The sequence below is a fragment of the Pseudochaenichthys georgianus genome, chromosome 17 (genome assembly GCF_902827115.2).
Source record: "Pseudochaenichthys georgianus chromosome 17, fPseGeo1.2, whole genome shotgun sequence".
Classification (NCBI taxonomy): domain Eukaryota; kingdom Metazoa; phylum Chordata; class Actinopteri; order Perciformes; family Channichthyidae; genus Pseudochaenichthys; species Pseudochaenichthys georgianus.
In genome coordinates, this window is record NC_047519.1 from 680,110 (window position 1) to 693,414 (window position 13,305).

A 13,305-nucleotide genomic window follows, 5' to 3' on the forward strand; every position below is an offset into this window, starting at 1 on the left:
GGGGGGGTTGAGGAGCTTGACGCTCGGGAACTATCAGCAAGCAGTGTGTGGACCAGGGTTTCCGTTAGCCGGTAATTACCGGTTTTTAGCTGGTAACATTTATTAAAAACCGGTAAATTCAAAACCTGCCGGTCAAAATGTCTGGTAATAATTAGGGAGGCTCCGATCGATCGGCCGCCGGTCATTATCGGCCGATATTCACTCTTAATAGTTTGATCGGTGCTCTCTATAAAGGCCGATCAGGAGAGCTGGATCTGATCGATATGGACATAAACGCGAGTGAAGTATAACCGGAGCGAGAGAGAGATCAGATCAGCTGCTGAGTCTGACCGAGACACGCAGCTCTGCATGATCACCTGAAGCCCCGCCCTCTGTTTAGCGAGCTGCAGGAGCTGCAGGAGAAACTGACGTGCTGTCAGGAGAGAGAGGGAGGGAGAGGGAGAGAGAGAGGGAGAGAGGAAAAGAGAGGCTCCGTTTCTCCCGTGCTATTATTCAAATGTAAACTTCTGAATAATGTACGTTATCTACTACAAGTAGTTTGTTTGAATGTAATAATCATGTTGTTTGTGGAATCATTTATTGAAAAATGAATCGATCTGTTACGATTATAAACTGAAGCAATATAAAAATGAGCCCCGTGAACTGAGTTTTAAACTGAAGCATATCTGCTCATAGTCCGGTAATTACCTGCTAACGGAAACTCTGCTACACAACTATTATTATTATTATTGAAATATGACCGGTAAGTTTCAAATTAGTCCGGTAAAATTAATTCTGCCCGGACATTTGACCGGCGAGAAAAAATCCTAGCGGAAACCCTGGTGTGGACATGTGTGTGAATTAGGGCTGTAGCGATACACTAATCTCACGATACGATACACGATATTCAGCCAACGATACGATTCGATACACTTATGTCATTTTCTGAAAGATTTTAAAGGGACAGTGTGATTTTGGTGACATCTTGTGAGTGTTCCATTGACTTGGATTGAATTAAAAGTGAAAGCATCAATGATACAACATACGTCTCTGACAGAGAGTCGGCAGCTTGCTGGACAAAATGAATGAAAAGATGTGGTGAGAAAACGAGTTTCATTTATTGAAACAGTGCAAACTGCAGCTTACGAGCCTTTGAACGTAAGTACATCAAGTGCAGTATCACCATGGACGATGGAGAATGAAAAGGTGCAGCAGGTGGCGGAACACGGGGGATTTGAAAGGGACGTGTTAGAAATTAAAATCAATGTTTTGATGGCATAAAGTACCATAAACATACCGTCAGTTTAAATGCCGTTTTATTCTGAAAATCCTTCATCTCCGGTTAGCATTTAGCATGTGGCTAATATACCATTTCCTATAGAGGTGAATTTAGTAGCGATATGACACGGAGTGCTGCGCACCGAAACCTACTGACTTCAACACTACAACTATAGACGTCGAGATATTAGTATTGCTGAATATTAAATGAAGGTACAGTTTATTTGAGTACGTTTGTTTACAGACGTGGGTAGCATGAGACAACATCCGGAAATGAAACCAGCCGTGAGGTATTCTTGGAGTATTGATTACAGCGTTTAAAATGTATTAAATGAAAAGTCATGAAAGAGATAAGGAGGAGAAAAGGCGTGTTTAGTTATATATTTAATGTGCAATGTCTGAATCCTCTGTAATGCGCAACAACGACCATTGGAGACGTGGAGGGCCGGCCCCCAGCAGCGCCAACCGGCCCACAGGGAGGAGCCAGCAGAGGAGATTTAACAGCTGGAGAGGTGGAGCTCGCTCTCTTCGCTCACGAGAGCCAGAACAGCTGTTCTTCTGACTGAACCATCTTCTGCTTGTAACATTACCGCGCTTTTTATTAATTAAAGTATACATTTGAGCATTCTCAGAGACTCACTTAGTCTCCTTTTAAACTTCTCTCCTGGACGCCAGTATAACGAACACAGTTATCAGACTTAATGTATCGATACCCGCGGCTGAAATATCGATACTTTCTCGGAAAACTAAATATCGTTATATATCGCAGGATCGATTAAATTGCACAGCCCTAGTGTGAATATTAGGGTCATGCAGAGTGAGTTGAAGAGAGAGAGAGAGAGAGAGAGAGGGGTGTGGCATGTGCATGTGTGGATGGTAGAGCGACAGTGAGCGAGCGTGTGTATGTTTCTGGAAGTGAAGCGAGGCAGCAGAAAAACAGAGGTCTGATGTATTTTGTGAAACAGAAGAACTAAATAAATGCACCGGCCTCCCAAGAAGAGCTCGCCTCTCTCCAGCCATTGAAGCTAAAGTGCGTTATTGAACCTGAAGCTTGTTGCTTCTGCCCTCCTCGACTACGGTCTGGGAGCCGACAGGAAGGTTCGACACACAGATGGCCAGTCCGCCCCTGTGTAGCATATTATTTCGATGCGAGACGAGCAGATCCCCACTGGGCTTTCAACTAAAGACACAGCCACGCACAAACTGCGGCATTTGGACAGCTCCTTGTGGGTACTGCAACTTTCCTCTCTTGTGAAACGATCAGCACCACGGAGGAAAGCGGCAGAAAGTCGCCTGGAGTTAAAGAGAGCGGGGCTGCGTTGCGTGCATGGCTTCCTTCTGCAGGTAACGGGGAGACGCGCTCTGGCGGCGGTCTCGTTCAGGATCCGAAAATACAATTTAAATATTTTGCACACTTATTCCACTTATTCCTAGTGTGCCACTGGTTACGGTGCCGCGTGCCAGCCGACCCCTGGCCTAAGTGATCAGAGCCTTGTTTGTATGTTATTGATGTTTTCTAGCCAAACTAAATCCTGAGTTTTGTTTCCTATAGTCTAATCTGGTGCGGCAGAGTTCTGTGACAGGTCGGATAACACGACTGATGTCAGAGCCATAGTGCTGCGTACCTGGACTCACATTCAGGTTCAGGTCCGGACTCAAGTCCAGAGGTTCAGGTTCAGGTCCGGACCTGAACCCATGGCTTGTGTCAAGTTGTGTGAGTAACTAAAGTGAACTTACTGTGAGCTAATTATCAATTGAAAATTAACTCATAATCAACTAAAATTCAAACTCGTCAGGTGTATTGTGCTCCCTTCCAACTTGTGTCCACATTTCTCTACAAAGTACAAATGTAAAAAAAAAGACTTTTTGCCACTTAGTCTACAAATGACTTGTGACAGCAACTACAGTGAACTACTACAAAGTTCAAACATGTATTTCATTTACCAAACTAAAGTAACCAACCAATCCCTGAGCTGACTGAGCCTAAATCCCTAAAACTTTGCTGAGAGGTAGAGTGTAGAGCAGACTATACGCATTACACTGTTACACACCTACTATACAGTATAGGCTACACTGTAGTGACTACAGTCAGAGTGTACTGTACTGTCTGTGCACCATGTCTTTTCTACAACTCTACATGTGTACATTATACAGTACATACTACACACATAGTGATGTACATACTGTACATACAATTTTGATACAAATGTCATACATAGTTAACTTAAGCATCCATCATCTCTGTCACTCGGACAGTGAGGAGACTGTGGACTGTCAAGACTCAAGACACTATGTCTAAGCCAATCACATCGCTAGCTTCCCTTGACGTCACACAGATCGCAGTTGCGATATTTTGCGAGACTTCGTGAGTTCAGTAATGGCCGCCATATCAGAAGCCGGCACGATGTGTTTCGTCTTTTCTCAGCGCAAATGTCTCGACCTATGGAAGGTTTTAGATGGTTTGGAACAAAAAAGGAGAATATACGTAAGTGCTAGTTTTTTTGCGAGTCCAAGTACCGGTTCCCGACTTGAACCGAAACTTTTTACAAGTCCAGTACCGGTTCGGCGTACCGGTACGCAGCACTACAGAGCCATGAATCTCACACATTTTGTTGTACATTTAAATCAGGTTTCATTTCTTACAATATAATCATTTATATTGTTTGACCGCAATGGATGAGTTTGGTCACATGTGGGCGTTACATTCTTAGAACAGAATGGTGGTCTATCGTCATATGTTGTGTTCCTGTCTTCCTGCTCACCTCCTCCACCTTTTTCTGCGCCTCCTCTTTCAGTGTGCTCAGCTCCTCTCTGGCCTGGTTGAGCTCCTCCTGGGCTTTAGTCAGCTCCTGCTGCACTTCCTGGCTCGGACCCGCCTCACTTCCTGCTTTATCAGCAGTGTCCCCAACCATCTGAAATACACACACAGCTCACTATTCCAGCTGTAGTCCTTACTAACCTGCAGCTGAGACAGACCCATTCCGGGCCCGCAGTCCCACCTTGTCATGCTGGGCTTTCAGCTCCTCATACTGCGTCTTGTAGCGCCGTCCAATCTTCTTGACCTGAGTGATGGTCCGGTTCCTCTCCAGGATGTCACTCTTCTTCGTCTCCATGTCTTTCTTCAGAGTGTCTCTCTCTGACGTCAGGCGGGCCACCGAGTCTCTGAAGGCCTGCAGCTGAGACTGAGCCGAGTTCCCGCTGGCGCTGGATCTGAGGCGTACACAACAGTTAGGTCACATTCAGGGATTCATTGATTCTCTGCTGGAAGTTCTACACGGGTCATTTTAGCCGTCAAATGTTACTAAATACAAATATGATTCTATGGATCATTCAGGTTCTGCATTCACTTGTTTTTAACAAATGCTCAAATGAGCGTGTGAACACAGGTCTTTTAGTACATTTACATAAACACGTAATAGAGTCCAAATAGAATTTTCTTTCGTGCTGGTATGTTATGGACGTGTCCGAAAGCAGGGTTTTCAAACAACAATAGTTACTTTTTTTCATATCTGTCACTCGTCTTAAAGCGGGACATGTGGCCCTCAGAAAACAAGGTGCTATGTGGACACAGGCCGTGGATTGAGTGAGTTCTGCTTTACGACCAGCCGGGTCAAATGACTGTGGTCTGGAGTCTGGTGCCATTGTTAAGAGTACATTCATTTCATGTTTTGTACATTCCTGATTGTAATAAAAGTCCAAATCCTTGTTGATTTCACTTGTTATATATCCACTTACTATCGACCCTGAGAAGAGGCCGAAGAGTCTGTCCTCAGTGCTGATCAGAGCTGATAAATGAGGGAACTCATTTGTCCAGGGGTTAAATACTGATTTGAACTTTTCTCACTAGAGTCAAAAAGCAGATGAAAGTGTTTGCTAGTGTGAAAGGATCTCAAGCCAGGGTGCTTCAGGGTGTGTGTGTGTGTGTGTTACCTTGCGAGTTCAGTCTTCAGCTTGGCCATCTCCTCAGCGAGCTGTGTGATGCGTCTCTGCTGAGCTTCTCTCTCAGTGGACAGTTTCTGTCTCTCCTCCACGTCCCCGTCTTTCTGCTGGCTCATCAGTTGCTGTAGAGGAACGGTCAGTCAGGTTTAGTGGAGACTTAAACAGCAACTACAGAGTGTTCAAGATACATCTTTAAAAATATAGCTCCATTCTAAATAAATCAACGACTCTAGGGGGATTCTAGGGGGAACACTAGAATGTATCCGGTAGACCCATCTCTAAATTGGCCAGTTCTGGATAAGGTTCTTGAACGCCTAGTGTGAACAAGTAAAGGAGTTTTTATGTACAAATGACATCCTGTCTAAACATCAGTCAGGCTTCAGAAAGCAGCACAGCACCATCACTGCCACGATGAAAGTGGTGAATGATATTACGAGTATTTTAGATAATAAGCAGAGTTGAGCAGCTCTGTTTGTTGACCTTTCCAAAGCTTTTGATACCGTTGATCATCTCATCTTAAAGCAGAGGCTGGTCAGTATAGGCATATCCAGCCATGCAGTGGGTGGTTTGTGAACTACCTCTCTGAAAGGTCCCAATAGGCGCATTCACACTGCGGTACTTTTCCCACAAAGGTTCATGAGAACTCTTTAGTTCTCATGAACTAAGTACAGATCGTGTTCACACCAGAAAAAGTCCCTGGGGGTGGATTAGGCAAATGAAGCCGCTGACGTCACTTCTTCTTCTTCTGCTTTGGGTTTACTGGCTGGCCGCAACCCACTTCACGGCGTATACTGCCGCCCAAAGTCCCCGGCCGGAAGTCCCCGGAGTTGGGGAAGGCTTCAGTAGAAGCTGCTGGGAGTCCCAGCAGCTTCTACTGAAGCCTTCCGAGTAAATCGCCAGAACGCCGACACCTCCTCATCTCCACCGCTCCCATGTTTTATTTTGTGTTGCCATAAGTTAGTCTCTCTGCGTTTCTGCGCTGGGCTAATGCTAATAATGCTAATGCTAATAATGCTAATGCGAGGATAATAAAATGGCGGCTTCACAAAACTTTTTGGGAGTTTTACGGGGCGTGGTTTGCAATCCGCCCAGCCAATCAGGAATATAGCTCTTTTCTCACAAAAGAGCCGCTCGAAAGTCCCTGCTCTCTAGCAGGGACTTTCGAGGGGGTAAAAAGGTTCGCATGAACTAATTTTAGTACCGGCTCTTTTTGGTGTGAACGCGATCATGAACTAAGTTCGCATGAACCTTTGTGGGAAAAGTACCGCAGTGTGAACGCTAGGGGTGTTGAAAATAATCGTTTCTACGATGCATTGCGATGCGGACGTGGACGATTCGGTCTCGATGCAGTGACGGAAGATAATCGGTTATAGAGTAGTAACGTTGCTTCCTGATTTTCCGGCCTCGGCTTTACTATAACGTTTTTTCTGTCACTTTAATATCAAATCGGTCGGTGACGCAGAGATCAGGGAACAGACGTGACAGCGGCACAGCAACACCGAACACGGAGCAGTCTGCTTTATCCACCAACACAAGAACACCAGTCCAGAACCCACAGCAGAAGGACCCGCTCTGAATCACTCCGTGTTGCTGCGGCTCAGAGACACAGACAGGGATTTATGTTTTTCAAAAATAATCGCGTTACAATCATGTCAGGTTTTGGTGGATTTAATTAAGTCTTGGATTGCAGAGTATGAATGTCCTCTAGCAATTTTCAGATGATATATACGTGTGTAAAGTTTGTGAAGGCAGGAGGAAAAAAGCTTCCGCGATCACCGTCTCCTCTCCGTTCCTCCAAGCCCCGCCCCCTCCCTGAAAATAATGACTGACAGGCTGACAGTGACCCGAAAGAAACTTTATTATTCACTTAATCACTGAGATATAATGAAGCTAACTTAATCTCATACATTCATGGGATTTATGCAACAGTAAGACAGAGAATGTGAGTGTCCACCCACATGCAGTATTTTAGTTGTTATATGCTGTTGTAAATCCTCCTGGTGTCTGCTGTGTTCAGACTCACGTCCTGTGTGTGAAGCCTCATTCAGGACATTCAGTGTCCTTTCTTAACAGAAGGCCGTGGCTAGAAGCTGCAGCTCGACTGCAGAAGCATTAGCTTTTTGTTTTTGAGGATGGAACAACTTCACACACGGAGGCTAGACCTATACAATTCATTTATTTTGGTTTATAAATGAATGTCAAGACATTTATGTTATTGATTTCTGAAGCACTTTCTAAATAATAAAAAGAGAGTTCATATGTATTTACTGCATGTATGCGTTGATGAAAAATAAGCCATGTGCAGTAATATAGAAAATTGAGGATGCAACGCATTGGTATGAATCGAGATGCACCGGGATATCGAACCGAATCGAATCGTTGACAGGATAATCGTAATCGAATGGAATCGTGAGACCAGTGAAGATGCACAGCCCTAGTGAACGCGCCTATTGTGTTCAGTTTGATGGACTGTCTTCTGAGTGGTTAAACATCACTAATGGTGTACCACAAGGTTCAGTTTTAGGTCCGCTATTATTCTCTATCTATATTAATAGTTTAGGTGAAAATGTCGAAGGAGCAACCTTACATTTTTATGCGGACGATACCGTTATGTACTCTGCAGGTCCCTCGATTAACGAGGCTGTTGTTAAATTACAGGCTGTTTTTAACACTATTCAGACTCAGCTCTCTGAACTAAAGCTTCTTTTAAATGTGGATAAAACCAAGGTAATGCTCTTTTCAAAAGCTAAAGCTAAAAAGACACCGGAGACTGCTTTGGATATTGTAACTACGCAAGGAATACAACTTGAAGTTGTTGCCTGTTATAAATACCTTGGTATCTGGCTTGATGATTGTCTCTCTTTTAAATTTCATGTCAATAACCTGCTTAAAAAGCTGAGGGTTAGGCTAGGTTTCTTTTACAGAAATAAGTCCCGTTTCTCGCTTGAGGCCAGGAAAAGGCTCTGTGACCTTTTGACCTGTGCTGGACTATGGTGATTTGTTCTATATGAATGCACCTGCCAATTGCCTGAGCAAGTTAGATGCTGCGTATCACAGTGCTCTGAGATTTTTGACAAATTGTAAAGCACTGACGCATCACTGTACCCTGTATGCAAGGCGGTTTGCCTTCACTTCCTGCACGGAGGCTCAGTCACTGGTACTTTTCATCTCCAAAGCCACGTTGGATAAAGTACCATCTTATATCTGCTCCCTGATCTCTCGGCCAATTGAAAGTACTTATTGCCTGAGATCGCATGCTGTGGTTTTATTAAATGTGCCAAGTGCTAGGACTGTCTTAGGGAAGAAAGCTTTTAGATGCAGCTCCACTAACTTGGAACAGTCTGCACAAAGAACGGACAATTACCAAGCTGGTTCCACTACATGTTTCTAAAGCTCGGTTAGATGCTACTCACTCAGATGCTGTTGGTACCGGTACATGTGGTTAGATATGTAGATTGTAATCGCTGTACATGTTGCTGTATGATGTCCTTTTGTTGTTCTGTTGTTTATGTTTTGATGTCTTCTTGTGGAACCTACTGCTGCAGGTCTCCCTTGAAAAAGAGATCATTGATCTCAATGGGATTTAACCTGGATAAATAAAGGTTTGAATTTAATTGAAGGTAATTTTGACTACTCAAGACACCTGACTTATACATCTTCAAAGGAAGACTGTTTTCATTCTACTAAATACAACTTTGGAGCTTGTAACGGCAGAGAACAGACTAATGTAACGTCACAGCAAGCATAACAACAGCCGGTGTTTCTTGTGAGTGTTTCCCCGGTACACAAACGCAAAAATACACAAACACACTGGCGAGCTTCCCCCAGACCAGTAATACAAACGAAGATGTGTCTTCGGGTCAATGCGACTGACTTCGATAGAGCAAATCACATTTGGTTTAGGCACGAAACATACAGTAGAAATACATTGCTTTCAAAATCGCTCTGTCGAATCAATAGATTATATTTCGTGACTAGAACACGAAGTGCAGTGAGAGCTTCATCCTCTGAACACCACAGGATGGCGACTGTAACGCACATACCATAGGTACGCTCCTCTGAAACGATTGTCCCCCGCAATTATTATTATTATCATCCCTCAATCGAGTTCGCTATTCAGCTCGCTAACGTTAGCTTAAACAAACGTAACATGCAACGTTAGCCTAACCTTTCATGTGGCTCGTCAGCGCAGACTCTCGTTATTTTTGTATTTGTCTTCTGCTAGCCAACGCTCGTTGAAACGGCAACCTCCTGGCACACAGTCATCTATCTCTCATCAGAATGCCCAGGTCACACGTAACACAAACACCTGCAGGTCGCGCGCTCAGCGCGGGAAGGTGCAGCGGAGATGTTTTATGTAGAAGCGAAGCAATTCTTTTCTTTTAATCTAAAAAGCGAACTATTCAGTCAGACAGCAATTTATTGTAAAAGTAAAGCATTTACATTTTCAAGCACTTTATCTCAATTTCAAGCACCTTTCCCAAAATGCAAGCACTTTCCCAACCTTGAAAACAGCACGTCAAATTTCAAGCATTTTCAAGGATTTCAAGCACCCGTACGAACCCTGTCGGTTACATAATAATTAATATACATGGCAAGTAAATAACAGATGTGGGTGTGTCATGTGTGACACATATTGTATTATAAGATGCAGGTAAACAGTGTTGCTGCTCCTTGTTGATGTTCACACGCACATCTGTTACCTGGGTTTTGGACTTCCAGCGTTTGAGGTCCTCCTCCAGGATCCTCTTGTCGGCCTGCATGGAGCCGTTCTTCTCTGACAGCAGAGACAGAGACTGGTGCAGCGGGCTGATGTCTGACTGCAGCTTCTTAACCTGACACAGATACACAATGATACAATCAGACAGTTCAATATTCACTTGGTCACTGGCTAACATGTTTGCAATTCACAATATTACCCAAAAAATCATCACGATATGCTTAAAACTTGAACCGGTAACTAGACGCACTGGAATCACTTTAACCTATGTTTTGTTAAGAAACAATATTTGTATTGAATCAAAGATAGGACACATCTTTTTAAGAGAATATCCCAAACCATCATAAATATAGTAATCATAAATTATAAGCTCCCGCTGCTTTAACAGAGGATAAATATAATGTTAATATAAGCAGCATTCTACGAGTTTGTTCTTTCTTATACCATCATTCCTGTATTTTAACTCTAGCTCGGTTTTTCACTTTTCTACCATGAGAGCGATATAAGCAGATTCTTAAAGGCCATTAGCCCTTCCTTTTCAAGTTACAACTTGGGCTGAACAACTCATTGAAATGTGATCAGTATCGCAATATGTACTTCTAATAACCAAATCGCAGAAACCACAATATGTTCTAAAGTCAAAACATTTGAAAATATCTATAAGTGTCGTGGTGCCGCTGTTTTCTATAAACGTTACTCTACAGACTTAAGTCAATTGCCTTGTTTGGTACAGGCTCTCCGCAAAAAGAAAATCCCACCGTGATCATTTTAATATATTTTTCAATGATAATGTGAATAATGTTTTGGAAAATCCCATTCCCTCTATTATCATGAACCTTATCGCAAATGCAGTTCACGTTTTTGGCAAGTTGTGCAGCCCCAAATACAATCCAACGCGAGTACAAATCAAATGGGAAGACGTGTGTTCTGATTGAAGGAACAGACGTCATGAAAAATGTAAATGAGTCCCAGCTGATATGAAGTGCAACACTCGAGTCCTACTTTAGCCTGCGCCTGCTGCATCTCTTGTTCCAGTCTGTCCTTCTCTGTGCTCAGCATCCTGACGGTTTGCTGGAGAGCACTGATGGTCTCCATCTTCTTCAGCTGCTCCTCCTGCTGGGCCAGAGTCCTGGCTGTAACCTGAGCCGGGAGGCAGGTAAACAGACAGAACATTTGAATAAACAACATTCTCTCAAGCCACCTTTGCCCTTTTCTTAGCCTAAAATTAGTACATAAGTTCAAAGGCAAAGCGTCCTCAAAGAGCTCTTCAATCAAACATTTAAAATAATGGAAACTTGGGAATCGGAAATATTCTCGGAGCAATTTTGGTCGTGGAAACTATTCTGTAACCATTTTGAGATTTGTCTGTCTCCTCATAATCTCCTTACACTCAAACTGAATATCCCATCATACGCTTCATTGGCAATTTAACAGGGACTGTATTAAATAGTTGTTTAAAAAGTTTATTACAAAGTCTATATACATATACTTTCTCGGTAATACAGTGAGTCCTTGCGGCTACATTATCTTCAGTTGTGACAGTTCTCAGGTCTTTATTCTTGAGATGGTGCTAGTAATAAAATAATACTTCTGTGTGGCTTATGCCAATGCAGTATCACTTACAATGGGTTGGCTTATTGAAGGCCAATGTACTTATAGGACTCGTGCTTTTTGAGTTTGTATCCTTACGGTCGAATGCACTCATTGTAGATTGTTTTGGATAAAAGCGTCTGCTTAAAGGAGGGGTGGGGAACCTTTCTCCTCTCAAGGGCCATTTCAATCTTTTCAACATCCTCCGAGGGCCGCACAAATTATTGACCTCTGCTTAAAAATCACAGCCCATTCATTTGGCCTTTCTTTCATTCTGTGCAAAGAAAAAGCAACCTCTTCATCCAGATATCTTGCCATGACTCGCGCACGCATGCACGTGCACGGTGTGGCATGACCACCCAAACAGAAAGATATGGACACAAGATGTGTGCAAATGTATTTAGTTTCCTATCCATGTGGACATGATTTAAGTGGGGGGGACCTAACCTCCTCTAGGGCGGTCCAGGGGCATGCTCCCCCGGGAAGATTTTTTTTTTAAATATTGAAGTTGAAAGCATCAATCTGGTGCACTTTGAGAGCAACATGAAGAGATCTATGGAAACATCTCTCAACACCCATATGAAACGGAACTGTAAGCAGATTTACTTTTTCTTTATGGATATTTTACAAATCACTCTCCTTTCAAACTGTACTCTTGTTAATTAATAACAACTTTTTTTACTGTCATATAGTATTTTATACCCGTTTACTTTATTCTCTTGTTTTTTGATAAGTATAATGATCATATAAAGATGTGCCTTTACCTCACTGGTTGTAGAAAAAGCTTCTTATATTCGTTAGCATAGCTAGCTAACCAGATGCTAATAACAACAAAGTTATTGTCTGTATGATCAGTGTGACAGATCGCCACTGGGCTCTCAACTAAAGACACAGCCACGCAGAAACTGCAGCATGTGTACAGACTTATGGGTACTGCAATTGTTTGAAGTCCCGGAGCGGCGTTCTGGTGCTCTCCTCTCCGTCAGAATTGCACCCCTGTCAGACGAGACATATACCTCGTGATGACACGTTAGGCTCGTGTTGTGTTCAAGGACCATGACCGTTGCCATGAAAAACAGGCACTCACTTGTTTAATTATTTTGCGGTCTAGATTTCTTTAATTTTTTGCGTGTGTTTATAAATTACCTCGAGGGCCGTACCAAATGGTCTCGCGGGCCGTATACGGCCCAGGGGCCGGAGGTTCCCCACCCCTGGCTTAATGTAATGTTTATGTTGTTTTCATCATTTACAGGTAAGATGACCAATGCGCCCCCAACATGCTCTGTAGTTTCCCATCCTTCCGCCCCTTCATACCTGCATCTTCTCCCTCTCAGAGTTCAGAGCCTCCTGCAGCTCCTTCAGTTCTCTGTCCTGGTGTTCCACTCGCTGTTTGTAGCGCTGAGCTTCTTCATCAGACGCCTCACACTGAGCCACAGCGATCTCTTTATCACGCCGAACAAACCTGCAAGACACACTCGCTTCAAACTCCATCCAAAAGCAGATCTAGAGGTGGAAGTGTGTCTTTAAGACTTTCAAACCAGTATTTTAGCTGTACTTTCATTGTGTGTTTTTTTTCAATAAAAGAGATCAAATGTACAAGAAGGTTTATAAAGCGTAATAAAATAGGAACTATTTTCCCTTAAATGTCCCCAATAGCAAGAGCAGGACCAGGAATGAAATGCTCATATGCAACAAAATAAAATGCAGTGAAACTAAATGCATTAATTAACAATCCAACAAATCAGAGAAAGAAGGGGAAAAGATTAATAACTTCTATGATACAGTTAACAGAAAAAGTA

At 43.1% G+C, this 13,305-nt stretch overlaps 1 protein-coding gene across 1 annotated transcript in view; it reads right to left on the reverse strand.

The window, feature by feature from the left end:
* tpra (translocated promoter region a, nuclear basket protein) overlaps positions 1-13,305 on the reverse strand; it is an 87,975-nt gene that overhangs the window by 21,186 nt on the left and 53,484 nt on the right. The window contains 6 exon segments of the mRNA XM_034103771.2: positions 4,020-4,169; positions 4,257-4,467; positions 5,188-5,318; positions 9,900-10,031; positions 10,919-11,056; positions 12,821-12,968. Of these exon segments, the coding sequence (XP_033959662.1) occupies positions 4,020-4,169; positions 4,257-4,467; positions 5,188-5,318; positions 9,900-10,031; positions 10,919-11,056; positions 12,821-12,968 (910 nt within the window).